The sequence below is a fragment of the Mesocricetus auratus genome, unplaced genomic scaffold (assembly GCF_017639785.1).
Source record: "Mesocricetus auratus isolate SY011 unplaced genomic scaffold, BCM_Maur_2.0 Super-Scaffold_4256, whole genome shotgun sequence".
NCBI classification, from domain to species: Eukaryota; Metazoa; Chordata; class Mammalia; order Rodentia; family Cricetidae; genus Mesocricetus; species Mesocricetus auratus.
Window position 1 is genome coordinate 58,584,277 of NW_024429182.1, and position 16,198 is coordinate 58,600,474.

The 16,198-nt window shown below is 50.8% G+C and overlaps 1 protein-coding gene across 2 annotated transcripts; it reads left to right on the top strand.

Moving 5' to 3' along the window:
- Positions 1-388: 388 nt before the first annotated feature.
- Positions 389-3,417, top strand: Hras (HRas proto-oncogene, GTPase). Of its 2 annotated transcripts, none has more exons than XM_021227851.2 (6): positions 389-536; positions 1,408-1,559; positions 1,751-1,929; positions 2,063-2,222; positions 2,317-2,397; positions 2,883-3,417. In XM_021227851.2, the coding sequence occupies exons 2-5, from the start codon at positions 1,449-1,451 to the stop codon at positions 2,377-2,379; spliced, it is 513 nt and encodes a 170-aa protein (XP_021083510.1). In that variant the 5' UTR covers positions 389-536; positions 1,408-1,448; the 3' UTR covers positions 2,380-2,397; positions 2,883-3,417. The 2 variants fall into 2 exon arrangements, with proteins under 2 accessions (XP_021083510.1, XP_005064275.1); XM_005064218.4 differs by lacking the exon at positions 2,317-2,397 and having other exon boundaries at positions 390-536; positions 2,883-3,008; positions 3,154-3,417.
- The last annotated feature ends 12,781 nt before the right edge of the window (positions 3,418-16,198 follow it).

The following is a 16,198-nucleotide window of genomic DNA, read 5'->3' on the forward strand; positions in this document are numbered from 1 at the left end:
GTGCTGACTGTCCCCAACACCAGATTCCCGTCGGAATGACCTTTCCGCTCCCTGGGCCTTTAGGCCTCTGGTGCGGCTGCTGGGTGTGGGCTCTGTGGCAGGTCCTGCGACCCAACCCGAGCGTTCGCCAGTTTCTCTCTGGAGGACTGTCGGGCTCCATCACTCTCTTCCGCACCTCGGAACTAGGCGTCACTCATTGGAGTGCGGTATCCAGGTCGCGACAGTGCCCTCCCAGCCACTCCAGGAAGCCCCGCCTAGCTGCGGCTCCTGACGGATGGGTTGCTCAGCCAACCACAACAGGTCGCGGTGAGGCGGAGCTCGACCAATCACCGACTGTCTAGAGTTGACGGACGGGTGCTGGGCGGAGCGGGGCGGGGCAAGCGCGGGCCCGGCCGAGTCCCCGCGGTCCGCGCCCGGCGCCCGCAGCCCGAGCCGCACCCGCCGCGGACGGAGCTCATGCGCGGGCCCAGCCGGCGCCGGTCCGCGCCCCCGCCCTGCCCCGGCCCCGGCCCCGGGGGCAGTCACTCCAGCAAGCGGTGAGTGTGGGCGCGGGGTGGGACGCGGGGCGCAGGTGATCGGGGCTTCCCTCTCCTCTCCTCTCCTCCCGGCAGCGTGCCTAGCGCCCGGCTGCCCGCCTCTGCGGCCCGGCCTGCCCCGCCTGTGGCCGCCCTCCCGGCGAGGCGCCGCCCGGGCCTCGGGAGACTCTGCGCCCCGCGGCCATCACGCTCCGGCCTCGGGGCTACAAGGACACCCGCTTCGGGCCCCAATCAGGGCCTTCTGCTCCCCAGCCACCCCTCGCGCCCCTTGTGAGTCTTTCCCGCAGTCACCTGCTTTCCACACCCTCAGACGCTTTTTCCCCCCTGCTTGCTGTAGGCTCACTGGCCCCTTGTAGAAGGTCTGTCTCAGCGGAGGGCAGGGTCCCTCCCCAGCCACCCTTCCCCCGCTGCCGGGACCGCGCCTGGCATGCAGTAGGCGCTCAGTAAATACTTGTCGGTTGCACCCACATGCCGACGGGCCGGAGCCGGTTGTAGGCTGGCACTGGCCTGCCTGGGCACGCTGAGGCCGCCGTGGCAGGACCTGTTTTTGGGGGGTGGCCTCAGCCCTCAGGCGCCTCCAGTTGAGGCTTTCTGCCTACCTAGCGACTTCTAATTTGGGTGCGTGGTTGGGAGAAGCTCTCAGCTGTCAGCCCTGCCTTGGGGGCCTCTCCCTGCTTCCTCACACAGCCATTAAGTGCTGGTGGAGGAGGTGGGGGGGGCTCTCTGTCCCAGCTAGAGGTGCCACAGGTGAGTAACTGGGCCACTGTCGTGGCTGGCCTTGCTTCTCAATGCTGGCTAGGGCCTTTGGGTCAGGCACCTATTAGCAGTCTCAAGTGGCCCGGGCCTGGGTAAGTGTGGCTCTCATTGGCAGGTGGGGCAGGAGTTCCCGGAGTGGCAGCCTCTATAGAAGCGATGACAGAATACAAGCTCGTGGTGGTGGGCGCTGGAGGCGTGGGAAAGAGTGCCCTGACCATCCAGCTGATCCAGAACCATTTTGTGGACGAGTATGACCCCACCATAGAGGTGAGCTCTGGCTACCTGCCTGGGCTCTGGCAGTGGTCATGGAAGAGTCAGGAAAGGCCCACACAGCTAGGTCTTGCAGGTGGTACGAGTCTGTTTCCACCTGATCTAACAGGGCATGAGAGGTGCAAGGGTAGGCGGGCTCTTGGCATCTCTGAGGAGAGGTGGAACCCCTAAGCTCTGTTCTTCTGCAGGATTCCTACCGGAAACAGGTGGTCATTGATGGGGAGACATGTCTGCTGGACATCTTAGACACAGCAGGCCAAGAGGAGTACAGTGCCATGAGGGACCAGTACATGCGCACAGGGGAGGGCTTCCTCTGTGTGTTCGCCATCAACAACACCAAGTCCTTTGAAGACATCCATCAGTACAGGTGAGTTGCCTATGGCTAGCACAGATGAGGAAGGGTCTGTGTACACATCGAGGGTTTATGTCTTCTGAGTGTCCTGGGTACAGCCATGTGTGTAGCCTGCTGGCCAGCTCACATACTCCCCATCCCCTTCTAGGGAGCAGATCAAGCGGGTGAAGGACTCAGACGATGTGCCAATGGTGCTGGTGGGGAACAAGTGTGACCTGGCCGCTCGAACCGTTGAGTCGCGGCAGGCCCAGGACCTTGCCCGCAGCTATGGCATCCCCTACATTGAAACATCAGCCAAGACCCGGCAGGTGAGCTTGCTCCCCTCTCCACAGCTAGTCAGGGACTCACCCCACCCCACCCCAGCCAGGGAGCAGAGCTCATCGCCCCTCTCCCTCAACACAGGGCAGCCGCTCTGGCTCTGGCTCCAGCTCCGGGACCCTCTGGGACCCCCCGGGACCCATGTGACCCAGCGGCCCCCATGCTGTAAGTCTCCCAGACGGCAGGGCTGTGAGGGAGGCAAGGGCCAGGGTCTGGGCTTATGCCCTGCAGTTCTGGGTTGACACAGCGCCAGGACAGGAGGGGGTCCATGGAGAGAGCTGCCCTGAGCCAGGCCGGAGCGGTGACCCAGGGGCTTAGTCCTTCCTGTCTTCATAGTGTCCTATGGCTACCTGATAGTTTTGAGCCCTTAAGTATGGTCAGGGTGTTCATATCTGAGCCATACTGGGGATCTGGGAGAGTTCTGAGTCAGGTTGCTCTGAAGAATATTCCAGAGTGAGCCTGCTTAAGCAGAGTGGTCCTGTGCCTTTTAGATGTGCGGAGCCCAGCTCCCTATTTGTGTTGGTTATGCAGCTGAGGAAGGGTTGTTTTCCAGGGTTGGGGTGTTACCTGATGCAGGCAGGGAGTTTCTTACCCAGACAGTACCCCTTTCCTCCTCAGAGTTCCCTCTGACCCAGTCCCTCTGTTCCCAGGGTGTGGAGGATGCCTTCTACACACTAGTACGTGAGATTCGGCAGCATAAACTGCGGAAGCTGAACCCACCCGATGAGAGTGGCCCTGGCTGCATGAGCTGCAAGTGTGTGCTATCCTGACAGCAGGTGAGGCAGGGACCAGCCGACATCTGGGGCAGTGGCCCCAGCTAGCCAGATGAACTTCATATCCACTCTGATGTCCCTGCTCCCCCCATCCTGCCAATTCCCCTGCCTGCGGTCAGTGGTGTCCTTTGTGCCCGTCTCGGCACAGGCTCACGACGTGGAGGTGCCGGATGCAGGGAGGAGGTGCAGACGGAAGGAAGGAAAGAGAAGGGAAGGAAGGAAGGAAACGATGCTGGAGCCAGTCCAGTCCAGGGATGGTGGACAGAGGTGACCAAGACCTTCGCATGGACAATTTGAACAGACTGTCATGAACTGTCCCTATTGCCACTGGCACCCCAGTCCTCAACCCCTCTCAGTTCCCTTTGGGCGCCTATGGGGCACAGGTTGAATCACAGTAAATTATTTGATGGTCTTGACTTGTCTCTGGCTGGGAGCAGGAGGTGTAGTGCCTGTGACCTCACAGGAGATACTGGGAACCTGGGGTTCATCATCTGCCTTCTTCCGGTCTCTGAGAAGAGGATGGGGTGGCTAGCCTGGGACCCTGGGCTGCACGGTTCTTCCCTTCTGCCTGCCCCAGCTGTCTGGGGTTTCCTGAAGAAAGCTATAGGCAACACAAGAATAGTCAGGTGGCCTGAAAAGTGACCTATTGTCCTTTAACTAATGGGGGGAGGAGGGCTTTAGAGTAAGGGGGAATCCCTTGTCTCCAGCAGGAAACACATTTCCTGCATTCTGGAATCTGAAGTATAGCCCCAGGGATTGCAGAGTGTAAGACCTGCCCTGCCCCAGCATCCTGGAGCCCTCTGACCAGTGATGGGGATTCTAGGACTCTGGAAATAGGGCCTCAGTGTTTTCTGTGTGGTCTCAGACCTCTGTCTCATCAGTACCTAGAGCCTAGCAATCTCAACTCCCTGAGAGGGTAGAAGCTGCCTTACCAGTTCCTACCACTTCTCCAATGTGTACAGATGTTCTCCAAGTCACCTGTATGGTCTTGAGAGATACATGCCAGCCTGTGACCTCCCAGGAGATACTGGGAACCTGGGGTTCATCATCTGCCTTCTTCCGGTCTCTGAGAAGAGGATGGGGTGGCTAGCCTGGGCCAGTGAGCAGCTGCTGGCATGAGAGATACATGCCAGCTGCTGCTCACTGCTCCCAAAGGGCATGCCATGCCTAGTGCCTCATTCTAGCACTGGTCATGGCTACGGGAGGGCCCATCTTCTTATCCTGGTCTCTTCCTGTGTGCTGGGTCCCTTAGTCTCTCTCAAGATTCATGTGGAACTGGGTGAACTCCCTCTTTTGCAGTATAAGGAAGCTCCTATAGGCATAACCTAGGGCCTGCTGCTGAGTGGTTAGTTAAGCAGTGGGACACCACACTTGCCCTCTTCCACAAGAGCCAAATGTTCAGCTTCCCTGTCCATGTGTATTTGAGGCTCCTAAGGCATCGTCTGGGCCTCAGTGACTCCTTTGGAGCCATGTTGGCCATGCAAGTGGGTTGGAGACAGGGCTTGCTATGCCAATGGTTGTCTTTGGTCCTGTTTGGGGGTTTTTAGTAGGTTGGACATATTCTGGGCTGTGATGGTAAGGGTGGACAGGAGCTTAGTGTTCCTGCTAGAAGCAGTATGCTGGAAACATGGGGGTAGAGCTCGTGGGGCTTCACATGCCTGTCCTGGGAAGGGACCTCAAACTGAGCTAATATGGGAAGAATGTCACATTCTATCCTTCAAAACTCCACAATGGGGGCCTGAAGGTACTTTAGCATTGGGTAGTTCAGTCTGAAGCGGTATGTCCTACAGAGACTCCGAAGAGAGACTTCAGAGATTTTTCAAAGGTACGAAGTTTGACTTTGGGCTGGGTCCTGGGAAAGGTTGTTGTCCATGTCCTGCCTGTGCTGAGGTCCATCTTGCTCAGGCTACCATACCCTTTTGTTTCTAACTCTGGTCTTGTTGTCTACGTAAGACTACAGCCAAAGAGAGATCCTGCCAGGAAAGCACCCTCAACTCTTATCTGCGGTATGGGGGCTGGGCTTGGTGCTTGGGACAATATCTTGCCCCCTGCTCAGCTGACCATATCTGGTCTGGCCCACCCTTTGTGGCTGGCTCACTCAGGCCTGGAGAGGTAGCCAAATGGTTGGTTTGAGTGTGGCCCACAGCTAGCCAGGAGTGACTTCCATGAACCTTGAAGGCTGTTTTATTTATTTATTTATTTATTTTGCCATGTTCATGACCACAACCTCATCCTCCAGGATGTAGACATTCCAGAGCTTCAGAGGGGCTTGAGGTCTGCAAATACAGCAGGCATGAGAGGGTGTCACCTGTCCAGGAAGGAACAATGGCCTGCACACAATCTCCGGGTTCTCTATAGATGTAATTCAATGAGGCTGTTATCAGTCTTTTTTTTTTTTTTTTTTTTTTTTCTCGAGACAGGGTTTCTCTGTATTGTTTTGGAGGCTGTTCTGGAACTCGCTCTGTAGATCAGGCTGGCCTCAAACTCACAGAGATCGCCTGCCTCTGTCTCCCGAGTGATGGGATTAAAGGCGTGCGCCTGGCATGTTATCAGTCTTGTAGCTGTTCAGAGCTGGAGTTATTATCAGGTGTGACCCTGGGGTGATAAGGGGCTTGCCAAGACTCAAGAGTTTCCCTGGTTCTCCTGCCCTGGCCAGTCTGCCAATGGCACTCGTTCAAACCTTGATGTGTGCTGTGGCAGGAAGACAGGAGGTCTAGGGCCTAGCTCATTTGTTGGATATGGGCTCTCCTGGCCTTCTTAGAAGGCAGGGGAGCTCCTGGAGCAGTCACACCCCTGGGCTGGGAAACTGGCACTGTGCCTGTCCTCACTTCATTGCTATAACACAACAGGAGCCCTGGACAGTTGGTGTCCCTCATTGTCCTGAAGGAGGAATAGAGTTTCTCAGGATCCCCTGCTCATGATGGCCCCCAAACCTCTCTATTCCAGATCCAGCTCAGTGCCTCGAGATGAGGCAGGTCCGTTCACTGTTATACCTTTTTACCCCATTCTCGTAAGCTGGGAGCCAAAAGGCAGTGGCTGGAACCGTTTGTGGAATCCTGAGAGCCTATAACCTACAAATAGAGCTTATTCCAGAGGGGTAGAGCCATAGGTTGAGGACAGTAGCAGGGTCTGAGGAACCTGAGGCTTCCCCTCATCGTACTCTGAGTCCCCATTATGCAGCCGTTGCCTCAGAGAAAGAAGAAGGAATACAACACACGAGTCCCAGCTAGTCTTGCTGCCTTACAATGTCCTGGTTCCTAAAGAGCAGGGTAGCCTTTGAGGCAGAGGAAAGACAATGGCAGATAGGGTTTGGGCCCATGAAATTAGTAGGGGAAAGGGACAGGGATGAAGGTATGTGGCTGCCTCGGGCTCAGGATCAGGAGAGGACATGGGTAAGTTAATGCTGTCATCTGGATTTTGATCATAGATGGTGAGAGCTATAGAATAAAAGGCTGGGACGTATCATCTGGTTTGCTTATGCATAGTGGGAATCTTGATTGATAAGGGACATGAGTGGGTCCTTTGACAGTCCTGGGACTACCTACAACAGTTCAGTGGTTCAGAACAAGTAGGGAAGGGAAGGTGCTATGGCTGTAAATTGCCATCTCTAATCAGTCTGGTTTTCACCTGGCCTAGCTGTTGGGTGTCATGAAAAGTTGTCTACTTAACTTGGATGGTATGCTGCTCATTAATGGGTTGGCAGCTGGGCTATGCCCAAAAGGCATCTTCCTTACTGAGGACCATCATCAGGATGGTGGCAACCTGGTCAATGCCCAGGCAGTGGCCCCTGCTTTCAGGAGTCAAAATCATTGTGGGAGGAGACCACCCAAGAGGACTGAGGTCCCCTAGGAGGCTGCCAAAGGCCCCAGGGAAAGTGAATGTGCAGTCTCTGTACTTTCCCCTGATACTGGAGTTCCGGGCAGAGGACAGGGAGCCCTGCTGTGGACAACCTCTGGAAGGAGGTCTGGAAAGTGGGTTGGAGAAGGGAGCAGATACCTTGGGGACTGCCTGATGGTCTTGTTCTCTTGTGGGGTTCAAGCACATAGAAACCTCTAACTCTGCTAAGCTGGAGTAGCAACATGGCACTTTCAGGATCTAGGCTTGATCCAGTAGCATCCACTGGGTGTTTTGGTAGCCTGCCACTTGCCTCTTCTGGGATAGCATGCTGCAGCATTGCCAAGCTTGTGGGGTTCTGGGGTAAACTCACGAAGGAGTCAGGTCCAGGGGAGACCAGGAGCTAGGACCCTCTACATCCTTTCAATTTCTGTCCTAGGCCATGAAGCCCTAGCTCCTTGCTGCACCTTACATCACGGTTAATCCTTACTGCTGTGTCCTGCCTACATAGTGATAGAGCTGGCTTGGAGGTGAAGGTGCAGGACTAGGGTGGGGTAATGAAGCACTTCCTGTAAGAGGAAGAGAAGTACTACTCAAGGGAGACTGGGAAACAGACCATAGAAGCAGCCGTGGTGATGGGACACCCATACCCGGGGTCATTCAGTGTGACCCATGTCACAGGGCCCTGAACTGCCCACAGGAGAGAGAGGTCACAGTAGTAAGTAAGGCTGCTACCTAAGAGAACATGTCCATGTCCACCGGTACTGTGACAGTCCCTGGCAGGGAAACCAGGCTGAGTTGGGATCATGCACCAAGCAGGCAGCAGGCCTCTCAGGGCACTGCTGTGTCTACATTTGAGGGTAAACCATGTTAGGGATCAGTGGCTGAAGACTGATTTTCATTCTGGTCGATTTATATTGTTTGCACACATGGTTTCAGTCTTTGGGCCACGTGGTAGTCATTGGTTTGGTTTTGCAAGTAACCAGTGTCTTCTAAGGAGGAGGCCTAGTAGGTGTTTGATGAAGAGCTATACACCAGCTCTCCGTATTGCTGGAGTCCCTGCCCACTCTCTAATCTATTCCTAGTCTCCCCTGAGGAGTACATCCTTCTTTTTTTTGTTGGTTTTACAAGACAGGGTTTCTCTGTATTGTTTTGGAGGCTGTCGGTCCAGCCTGGCCTCGAACTCACAGAGATCCGCCTGCCTCTGCCTCCCGAGTGCTGGGATTAAAGGCGTGCGCCACCACCACCCGGCTCCTTCTTACAGCAGGCAGTTCATGCCCTTTAACCTTACACCTTCACTAGCAGGCCAATTCTGGGTCACTATAGGTCTTTACTTGCACGTGGAGGCCCAGGCAGGAGTCCCTTGTCCTGGTGCCCACTCTGTAGGACATAAGTCATGGAAAAGCTGTCTACTTAACTTGGATGGTATGCTGCTCATTAATGAGTTGGCAGCTGGGTCAGTGCCCAGAAGGCATCATCAGGACAGTGGCAACTTGACCCATGCCCAGGCATCATTATTTGTTTCCTAGTATCACTCTCCTTGAGTGCCACCTGCTTCCTGTTTAGGGTTTGGTCCCGAGTAGTACTCAGTAGAGGGATGTGGCTACTTTCTATAAGGAAAGGTCCCTTGGTAAAAATCACCCCTCCTTCTGGACTCCTAAATCTTGCTTAGGACTCCTCCCTGTCCTCAGGGGACTCCTATCCCTTTTGACATCCCTATACACTCTGGGACCCATGCTGCTGCCCTCTTCCTACCTCTCTGTCCAGGTCTCCTGGCATAGGTTGTAGCTTTGGGTCCCTCTGCTGTGCTTCCTAAGAATCCTTGACCTGTTGCTTCCCTGCCCCCCAAAATCTGTATCGCACCCTCCTTTCCCTTAATCAGGCTGGGAGAAGATTACTTATTTGTTTGTTTGTTTAGATAGGGTCTTACTGCGTAGTTCTGGTTGGCCTGAGACTCTCCATGTAGATAGATGTGCCTTAAACTTAGAGATCCACCTGCTTGTCTCCTGTCTGGGATTAAAGGCATGGACTACCATGCCTAGTTGAATCTGTTTCTCTCTCTCTCTCTCTCTCTCTCTCTCTCTCTCTCTCTCTCTCTCTCTCTCTCTCTCTCTCTCTGTGTGTGTGTGTGTGTGTGTGTGTGTGTGTGTGTGTGTGTGTGTGTGTGTGTGTGTCGCGCTGTCCCTGCTCCCATTTTTCCCCAACTCTGACACTTAATGTTCTTTCCTTGGAAAGGGAGGGGGCCTCCACAAAATGAGAAACATAGGCCTGGGAGATACATCAGGTAGAGACACAGCAGGTATTGCTGCCACTAGGGCAGGACTGGTGTCCAGGACATGTAATTGGCCATGTCCTTATCTGCCTCCCCAGTTAGTGGGAAACATAGGCTCCTGGCTGAACCTGCTAATTCATGCTGCTCCTGGCTAGGATACAGTGTCTGGTATTGCCCTTGGTTCTTGACTTTTTGGATTCCTAGAAGAAGAGACCATATCTGTCTGTCCCAGGACCCTCAGCGAGTCTTCAGTAGACCCGTGGAGAAATATGTAGGGACTAATAATGCCGAATGGCAGGCCTAGGATGAGCATGAGAAGACTAGAGTGGGGATTAGGGAGATTCTATTGGCTCGTGGCCCTCAGGAGAGGTCAGTCCTCCTGAAACTGGACTTTGCCTCCAGTTTCAGGAGTGGACAAGGACTCAGAGTGGACAAGGGCTCAGAGTTGTAAACTTTGATTCCTCCTTTCCACCAGGTGGCACTGCTACCCCTGAGCTGGGGTGGCCCAAGCTTTGGCATCAGGTTCTTCCTCATCAAGGTGACTTTGCAGGAATGGCAGAAACCTGGAAACCAAGACCTGTGTCCTCAGGGTCAAAACAAAGTCCTTCCTTTTCTGAGGAGCCACGGAAGTGATGCACACTTGACGACAGCAGGTGGTCTGAGGGTGTCAGCTCAGCTCAGCACCTCACCCTGTGCTGTTCCTGTCCTGTCTCTAGTTCTTAGCTATTTTCCTTACGTCTGAACTTCCATCAGCTTTGCTAGGACATGAGAAATGATTGCATTAGCTGAGTTGTTCCTTCTTGGGTGGCCCTAGGACACTGCTTTGCCCTCTTTCTTAGAACACCGCGGTGACTAAGCTGGAAAGAGGCAGGAAGGTGCAGATCCTGGCCAGGTCATGTCAGTGGCTTCATTTCATGTCATGGGACACACCTTCCTCAGGCCATAGAATCTTGAAATCCAACTGGATCTTAGAAGGCAGCAGGCAGCCACTCCTCAGCTGCATAAATGGTCCCTAGGGATGGAGTCCTGCTCAGTGGCCCTCCCACCAATAACTACCCATGCCCTAGAACTTGCAATCACCCTGCTGTAGCCTCCTGAGTGCTAGGATTGCAGGTGTGTGCTGTCATGCTTAGTTAATACACAGTTTTAGAAACATCCTGCCAATCTTTCTCTTGATTGATGTGTTGTGTCATTCAATGTAACTATTGAGATATTTGCCTTTAGTTCCATTATCTTATTGCTTTCTATTCCTGTCTGTTTCCTACTTCTCTGTTTCCCCCTTGTTGCAAAATAGTCTGGTCCCAGGGTCTAGAGACTGGTTCCAAGCTGCTGCAGAAACTAAGACAGAAGAAGAATGGCACAGGGTACAAGCTCTCCGGTGCTCACTGATAGATGGGTAGTGCTGGGCAGCCTCAAGGCCCTTGACTCTGTGTAATTAGGGTCAAAGGCTGAATGTGCATATTGGCTAGGAAGAGGTGACTTCATTTTGCTAGAATATTCCTGGCTTATGTTAAGGTAATAGCAAAGTTAGGTGTATCACTGGAGCAGGGTTCGGGATGAAAGCAGTGTGCACCACTCTAGTCGGTTTATATGGTTTGCTGGGAAACTGGGGAGCAGACCAGGGATATACAGAACATCGTGGTGGTTACACTGCAGATGCCTGTGCTCAAAATAAGCTGGGTCCACTTACCCTTTCCTGCCTTCATTTGGGTTATATGAAGCATTTTGATATTCTGTTTAAACTTTTTAATGGTATTTATCTATTTTTTTTTTTTGCTGGGGGTTGTGTGCATGTGCCATGGCAGTATATGTATGGAGGCCAAAGAATAACTTGTGGGAATTGGTTTATTCTTTCTACTGGGTTCCAGGGATTGAACTCAGGTCATCGGACTTGACATCAAATGAAAATTTTACTCATTGAGCCATCTTGCCAGCTCCCAGATTGTGTTAAAATTAGTTTTGTTTTGTTTTTGTTTTTCGAGACAGGGTTTCTCTGTATTGTTTTGGAGGCTGTCCTGTAACTCGCTCGGTAGACCAGGCTGGCCTCAAACTCACATAGATCCACCTGCCTCTGCCTCCCGAGTGCTGGGATTAAAGGCTTTTTTTAAAAATTAAAATTAGTTTATTGCATTTACTTATTTCATGGAGGGTTTTGGGAGTCAGTTGTCAGTTCTCTCCTACTACGTGGCCCCCAATGGTTAAGCTCAGGTCTTCAGGTTTGATGGCAAGCACTTTTACTGGCAGAGCCATCTTCCCAGCCCCTGACTTGTGTCTTCAAAACAGACTTATTTTTATTTTATGTGTATGGATGTTTTGCCTGCATGTAAGTATGTGCACTACATGTGTTCATGGCGCCTGAGGTCAGAAGAGGGCATTGGATTCCCTAGAACTGGGGTTACAGACAGTTGTGAGCTGCCATGTGGGTGCAGGGAATTGAATCCAGGTCTGGTCGTCACTGAGCCATCTCTCCAGCCCAGCAAAGTGGTATTTTTGATAGTTGTTCATATAAAGAATATGTATCTTGTGTCTCTACTTGCAGCCATTCCTTCCAAACTCAAGTCTATGTGGGTTGAAAACCTGACTGTATGCTGGATGTTGGTGGCGCACGCCTTTGGTCCCAGCATTCAGGAGGCAGAAGCAGGCGAATCTCCGTGAGTTCGAGGCCAGGCTGGTGAGGCCAGGCTGGTCTACAGAGCGAGTTCCAGGACAGGCTCTAAAGTAATACAGAGAAACCCTGTCTTGAAAAGCTAAAAAAAGAAAGAAAACATGACCTACAAGTCACATTTTAAAAACAATTAGAATAAGGTAACTTTTCGGGGCTAGAGAGATGGCTCCATCAGTTAAAGCCTTTGTTGCTCAAGTGTGAGAACTGGCATTCGGATCCCCAGAGACTCACCTAACTTCTAAGCAGGTGTGGCATCTTGCCTGAAATTCTGGCCACAGAAGGCAAGAGATAGGGCATCCCCAGAGCAAGATGGCTAGTGAGACTAGCTATATCAAGATTTCTGGGTTTGATTGAGAGGTCCTGTCTCCAATGAATAAGGTGGAAGAGCAATGGAAGATGATTCCTGACAGCAAGCTTAGGCTTCCACATGCACATGTACACATGTGCATGCATGCCCATGGACATCTCACATACATACATACATACATACATACATACATACATACATGAAAATGGGGGAAGAAGCCGGGCGTTGGTGGCGCACGCCTTTAATCCCAGCACTTGGGAGGCAGAGGCAGGCAGATCTCTGTGAGTTCAAGGCCAGCCTGGTCTACAAGAGCTAGTTCCAGGACAGCCTCCAAAGCCACAGAGAAACCCTGTCTCGAAAAACCAAAAAAAAAAAAAAAAAAAAAAAAAAGAAAAAGAAAATGGGGGAAGAAGACAATAAAAATTAGCAAAAATGGCCGAAAATATAGTTCAGTTGGAAGAGTGCTTGCCTAGCATGTATGAAGCCATAGGTCAATCCCTGTCACCAAACGCGAGCATGATAACACACACTTTTTTTTTTCTGAGACAGGGTTTCTCCGGGTAACCTCAAACTTGCTTTGTAGACCAGGCTGGCCTCTAATTCACAGAGATCTGCCTGCCTCTGCCTCCCGAGTGCTGGGATGAAAGGTGGAGCGATTGCTCTTAACCACTGAGCCATCACTCTAGTTCTGGGAAGGTGGATTTACCATTTTGGGATGACAGATGAGACTGATCATACCATAACCGAACAAGGATACAAAGAAACATAAAGTGTATTTACTATAGCAGAAAAAGATTTATTTCTATTATTTATTTGTTGTTTTTTGAAACAGGTTTTATCCGTGTAACAGTCCTAGCTGTCTTGGAACTCATTTTGTAGACCAGGCTGGCCTTGAACTCACAGGGATCCATTTCTGTTATTTGTAAGTATGTGTATGCATGTGGGTATGGGTATGTGCATATGGGTGTGGGTATCTGAAGCAGCCACAAGTGTCAGATTCCCTGGAGCTAGACTTTTAGGCAGTTGTGAACTGTCTGACATGGGTGCCGGGAACCAATTTGAGTCCTCTGAAAAAGCAGTAGGCATTTTTAACCAGAGTCATCTCTCTAGCCCCTTACTTTTATTTATATTTGTTTGTGCCTTGTGAATGTATGCTACGAGTGTGCAGGTATCCTTGGAAGTCAGAAAATGGTATGGGACAGCTGAGCTGGAGGTATAGATGGTTGTGAGCTGCCCTCTGTGGGTGCTGGGAACTGGAGCTGGGCCCTCTGCAAGAGGAGGAATTGCTCTTAACAGCTGAGCCATCCCTCTAGCCCGTACTTTTATTATCTGTACTTGTGTGCTCTAAGATTTATTCTAGTATGTGTGTCATTCCTACCTGAGGGGAAAAATTATACAAATAATTTTAAAGGAGCTGGATGGTGGTGGCACATGCTTTTACCCTAGCTAAGTCAGGTGAATCTCTGAGTTTGAGCCCAGCCTGGTCTACAGATGGAGTTCCAGGACAGCCAGGGTTACACAAAGAAGCCCTGTGTCAACAAAACAATAACAACAACAAAATGGTCCTTAAGAAAATCATTTTATGAGATGTTTAGGGGGTAATAGCCCCACAGTGCTGAGGGCAGGTATGTTTTGGCTTCCTGAAGGAAACGTTTCCTTATCTCCAGAATTCCTCATTCCATCTATAGGAAACATCACTCAGGCTCAGCTATCTGTAGACAAGCTGGTAAGTGCTGCCTGGGCCTCTGTGTACTATTCACCTGTCAGGCTGTGGGTCTTCTCTGGTTTCTGATGGAACTTCACGAATTCTTCCTAGCATTCCCATTTCCCTGGGCAGCGAAGGTGGGTTTTGGAAGATGTACCACACATAGAAGTGCCCCAACCTGTTCTTGTTCTCTTGCTGCTCCAGGATAGGAGCCTCATGTTCAGGACACATCTTCCTCGAACGTTGCCAGCTTGTTTCCACTAGAGGGAGCCAGAACCCTGCATAGCTGGCCCTGCTGGTGAAATGGTTTCACTAATCCCAAATAGCATGATCACTGCAGCAGCCTGTTTCATTTCTGGATTCTCCTGTTATGCCTGCCCACACATATCTACTTCCTCAAATTAAGAGAACGTAATGGACGATATAAAATTTAAAAATAAACGTTTTCTATATGTGAGATACATGTGCATACACACATACCAAGAAAAAAAGTCCACTGTTTGTGTGGTATCACAGGCCTTTAATCCCAGCACTTAGGAGGCAGAGGCAGGTGGATCTGAATTCAAGGCCAGCCTGGTCTACAGAGTGCGTTCAGGACAGCCAGGTCTAGAAACTCTTTCTAAACCAGAAAAGAAAAAAAATGGAAAGAAAGTCCTGAGACTGTGAGCACTGGAAATAGGGCTCACCTGAACTAAGATGTCCATGAGCAAAGCAAGCATAGGGCCTCGAGTATTGAACATTAAAGAATGTGAACAGTCACGTTCACTTTAACTCATAAAACACTGACTACACGCTGAAATCATGTTTCAGATGTACTGACTTACAGATTAGTTTCACCTGTTTCTTCCCTTTTAACGTGTGTTTATTTGTGTTTGGATGTGTATGGATGTGGGCATGTCACACTTGGGAGTGGAAGTCAGGAACAACCTAGGGAGTTGGTTTCTTTCCTCCCTCCACCATGCAGGTTTCCAGAATAGAATTTAAGGTGTCAGACTTGACAACAAGTGGCTTTACCAACTGAGCCATCACCCGTTTCTTCTAAAGTCTTTTCTCATAAAATTTTTTCTATTAGGTCCTGTTATATCACGTTCATGGACACAATGCATTTCTTTTTTCTTTTCTTTTCTTTTTTTTTTTTTTTTTGGTTTTTCCGAGACAGGGTTTTTCTGTATTGTTTTGGAGGCTGTCCTGGAATTCACTCTGTAGATCTGTAGACCAGGCTAGCCTCGAACTTAGAGATCCGCCTGCCTCTGCCTCCCGAGTGCTGGGATTAAAGGCCTGCGCCACCAACATCTGGCTACAATGCAGTTCTTTACACCATCCTGGTCTATAACAAATGCTAGTAACAACAGTCAAAATACCAATGTTTCATCTAGACCATAGGATTATAGGTTGACACTATTTTGCTAATGTGGTTTCAATTGATCTACAATGAATGATTTCTTGTAAGATAAAAAAAGAAAATCAATTCCAGCTCTTATAAAGTGGGTAGGGCTTTCTAGTATTGTATAAGGAAGGCTTAGGTTTGGTGGGTGTGTGGGATGGACATGTGGATTTCAGGAGGCTACCTAGTCACTCAGCACCGCTGCACTTAGAATGCTACACTGGTGAGGAGGAGCAGAGAATGGCGGATTACTGGATCTTGCTTGTCTCCAGTTTAGCTAGAGTTCAGTGAGTGTGGTGGTTTGGATGAGAATGGACCCCCATAGGCTCACATGTTTGAATTCTTGGTCCCTAGTTGGTGGAACTCTTCTGGAAGATTAGGAGATATGGGCCTTGATGGAGAAGGTGTGTCACTGATGGTGGGCTTTGAGGTTTCTTTTTTATTTTTGAGACAGGGTTTCTCTGTGTAGCCCTGGCTGTCCTGGAACTCACTCTTTATACCTGGCTGGCTTCCAACTCACAGAGATCTGCCTGCCTCTGCCTCCGGAGTGCTGGGATTAAAGGCGTGAGCCACCACCGCCTGGAGGGCTTTGAGGTTTCTACACCCCACCACACTGTTTCCAGTGAGGTCTCTCTGCCTCCTATTTGCAGATGAGGATATAAGCTTTCAGCCACTGCTCCAGAGTCAGGCCTGCCTGCCTGCCTTCTGCCATACTCCCCACTATAAATTGCCTTGGACATGATGTCTCACAGCAGTAGAAAGACAGAGACACTGTCTGATGGGAATAGTGGGAATATGATAGAGCAGGACACTGGCTGTCCTCCTCCCAAGCACTGGACAAGTATACATACAACATGCACTAATAATAATAATAATAATAATAATAACCCCAGAGGCCAGGTGTGGTGGCCACATAGTGAGGGTTTCTTTTTTTTTTTTTTTTTTTTTTTTTTTTGGTTTTTACGAGACAGGGTTTCTCTGTATTGTTTTGGAGGCTGTCGGTCCAGCCTGGCCTCGAACTCACAG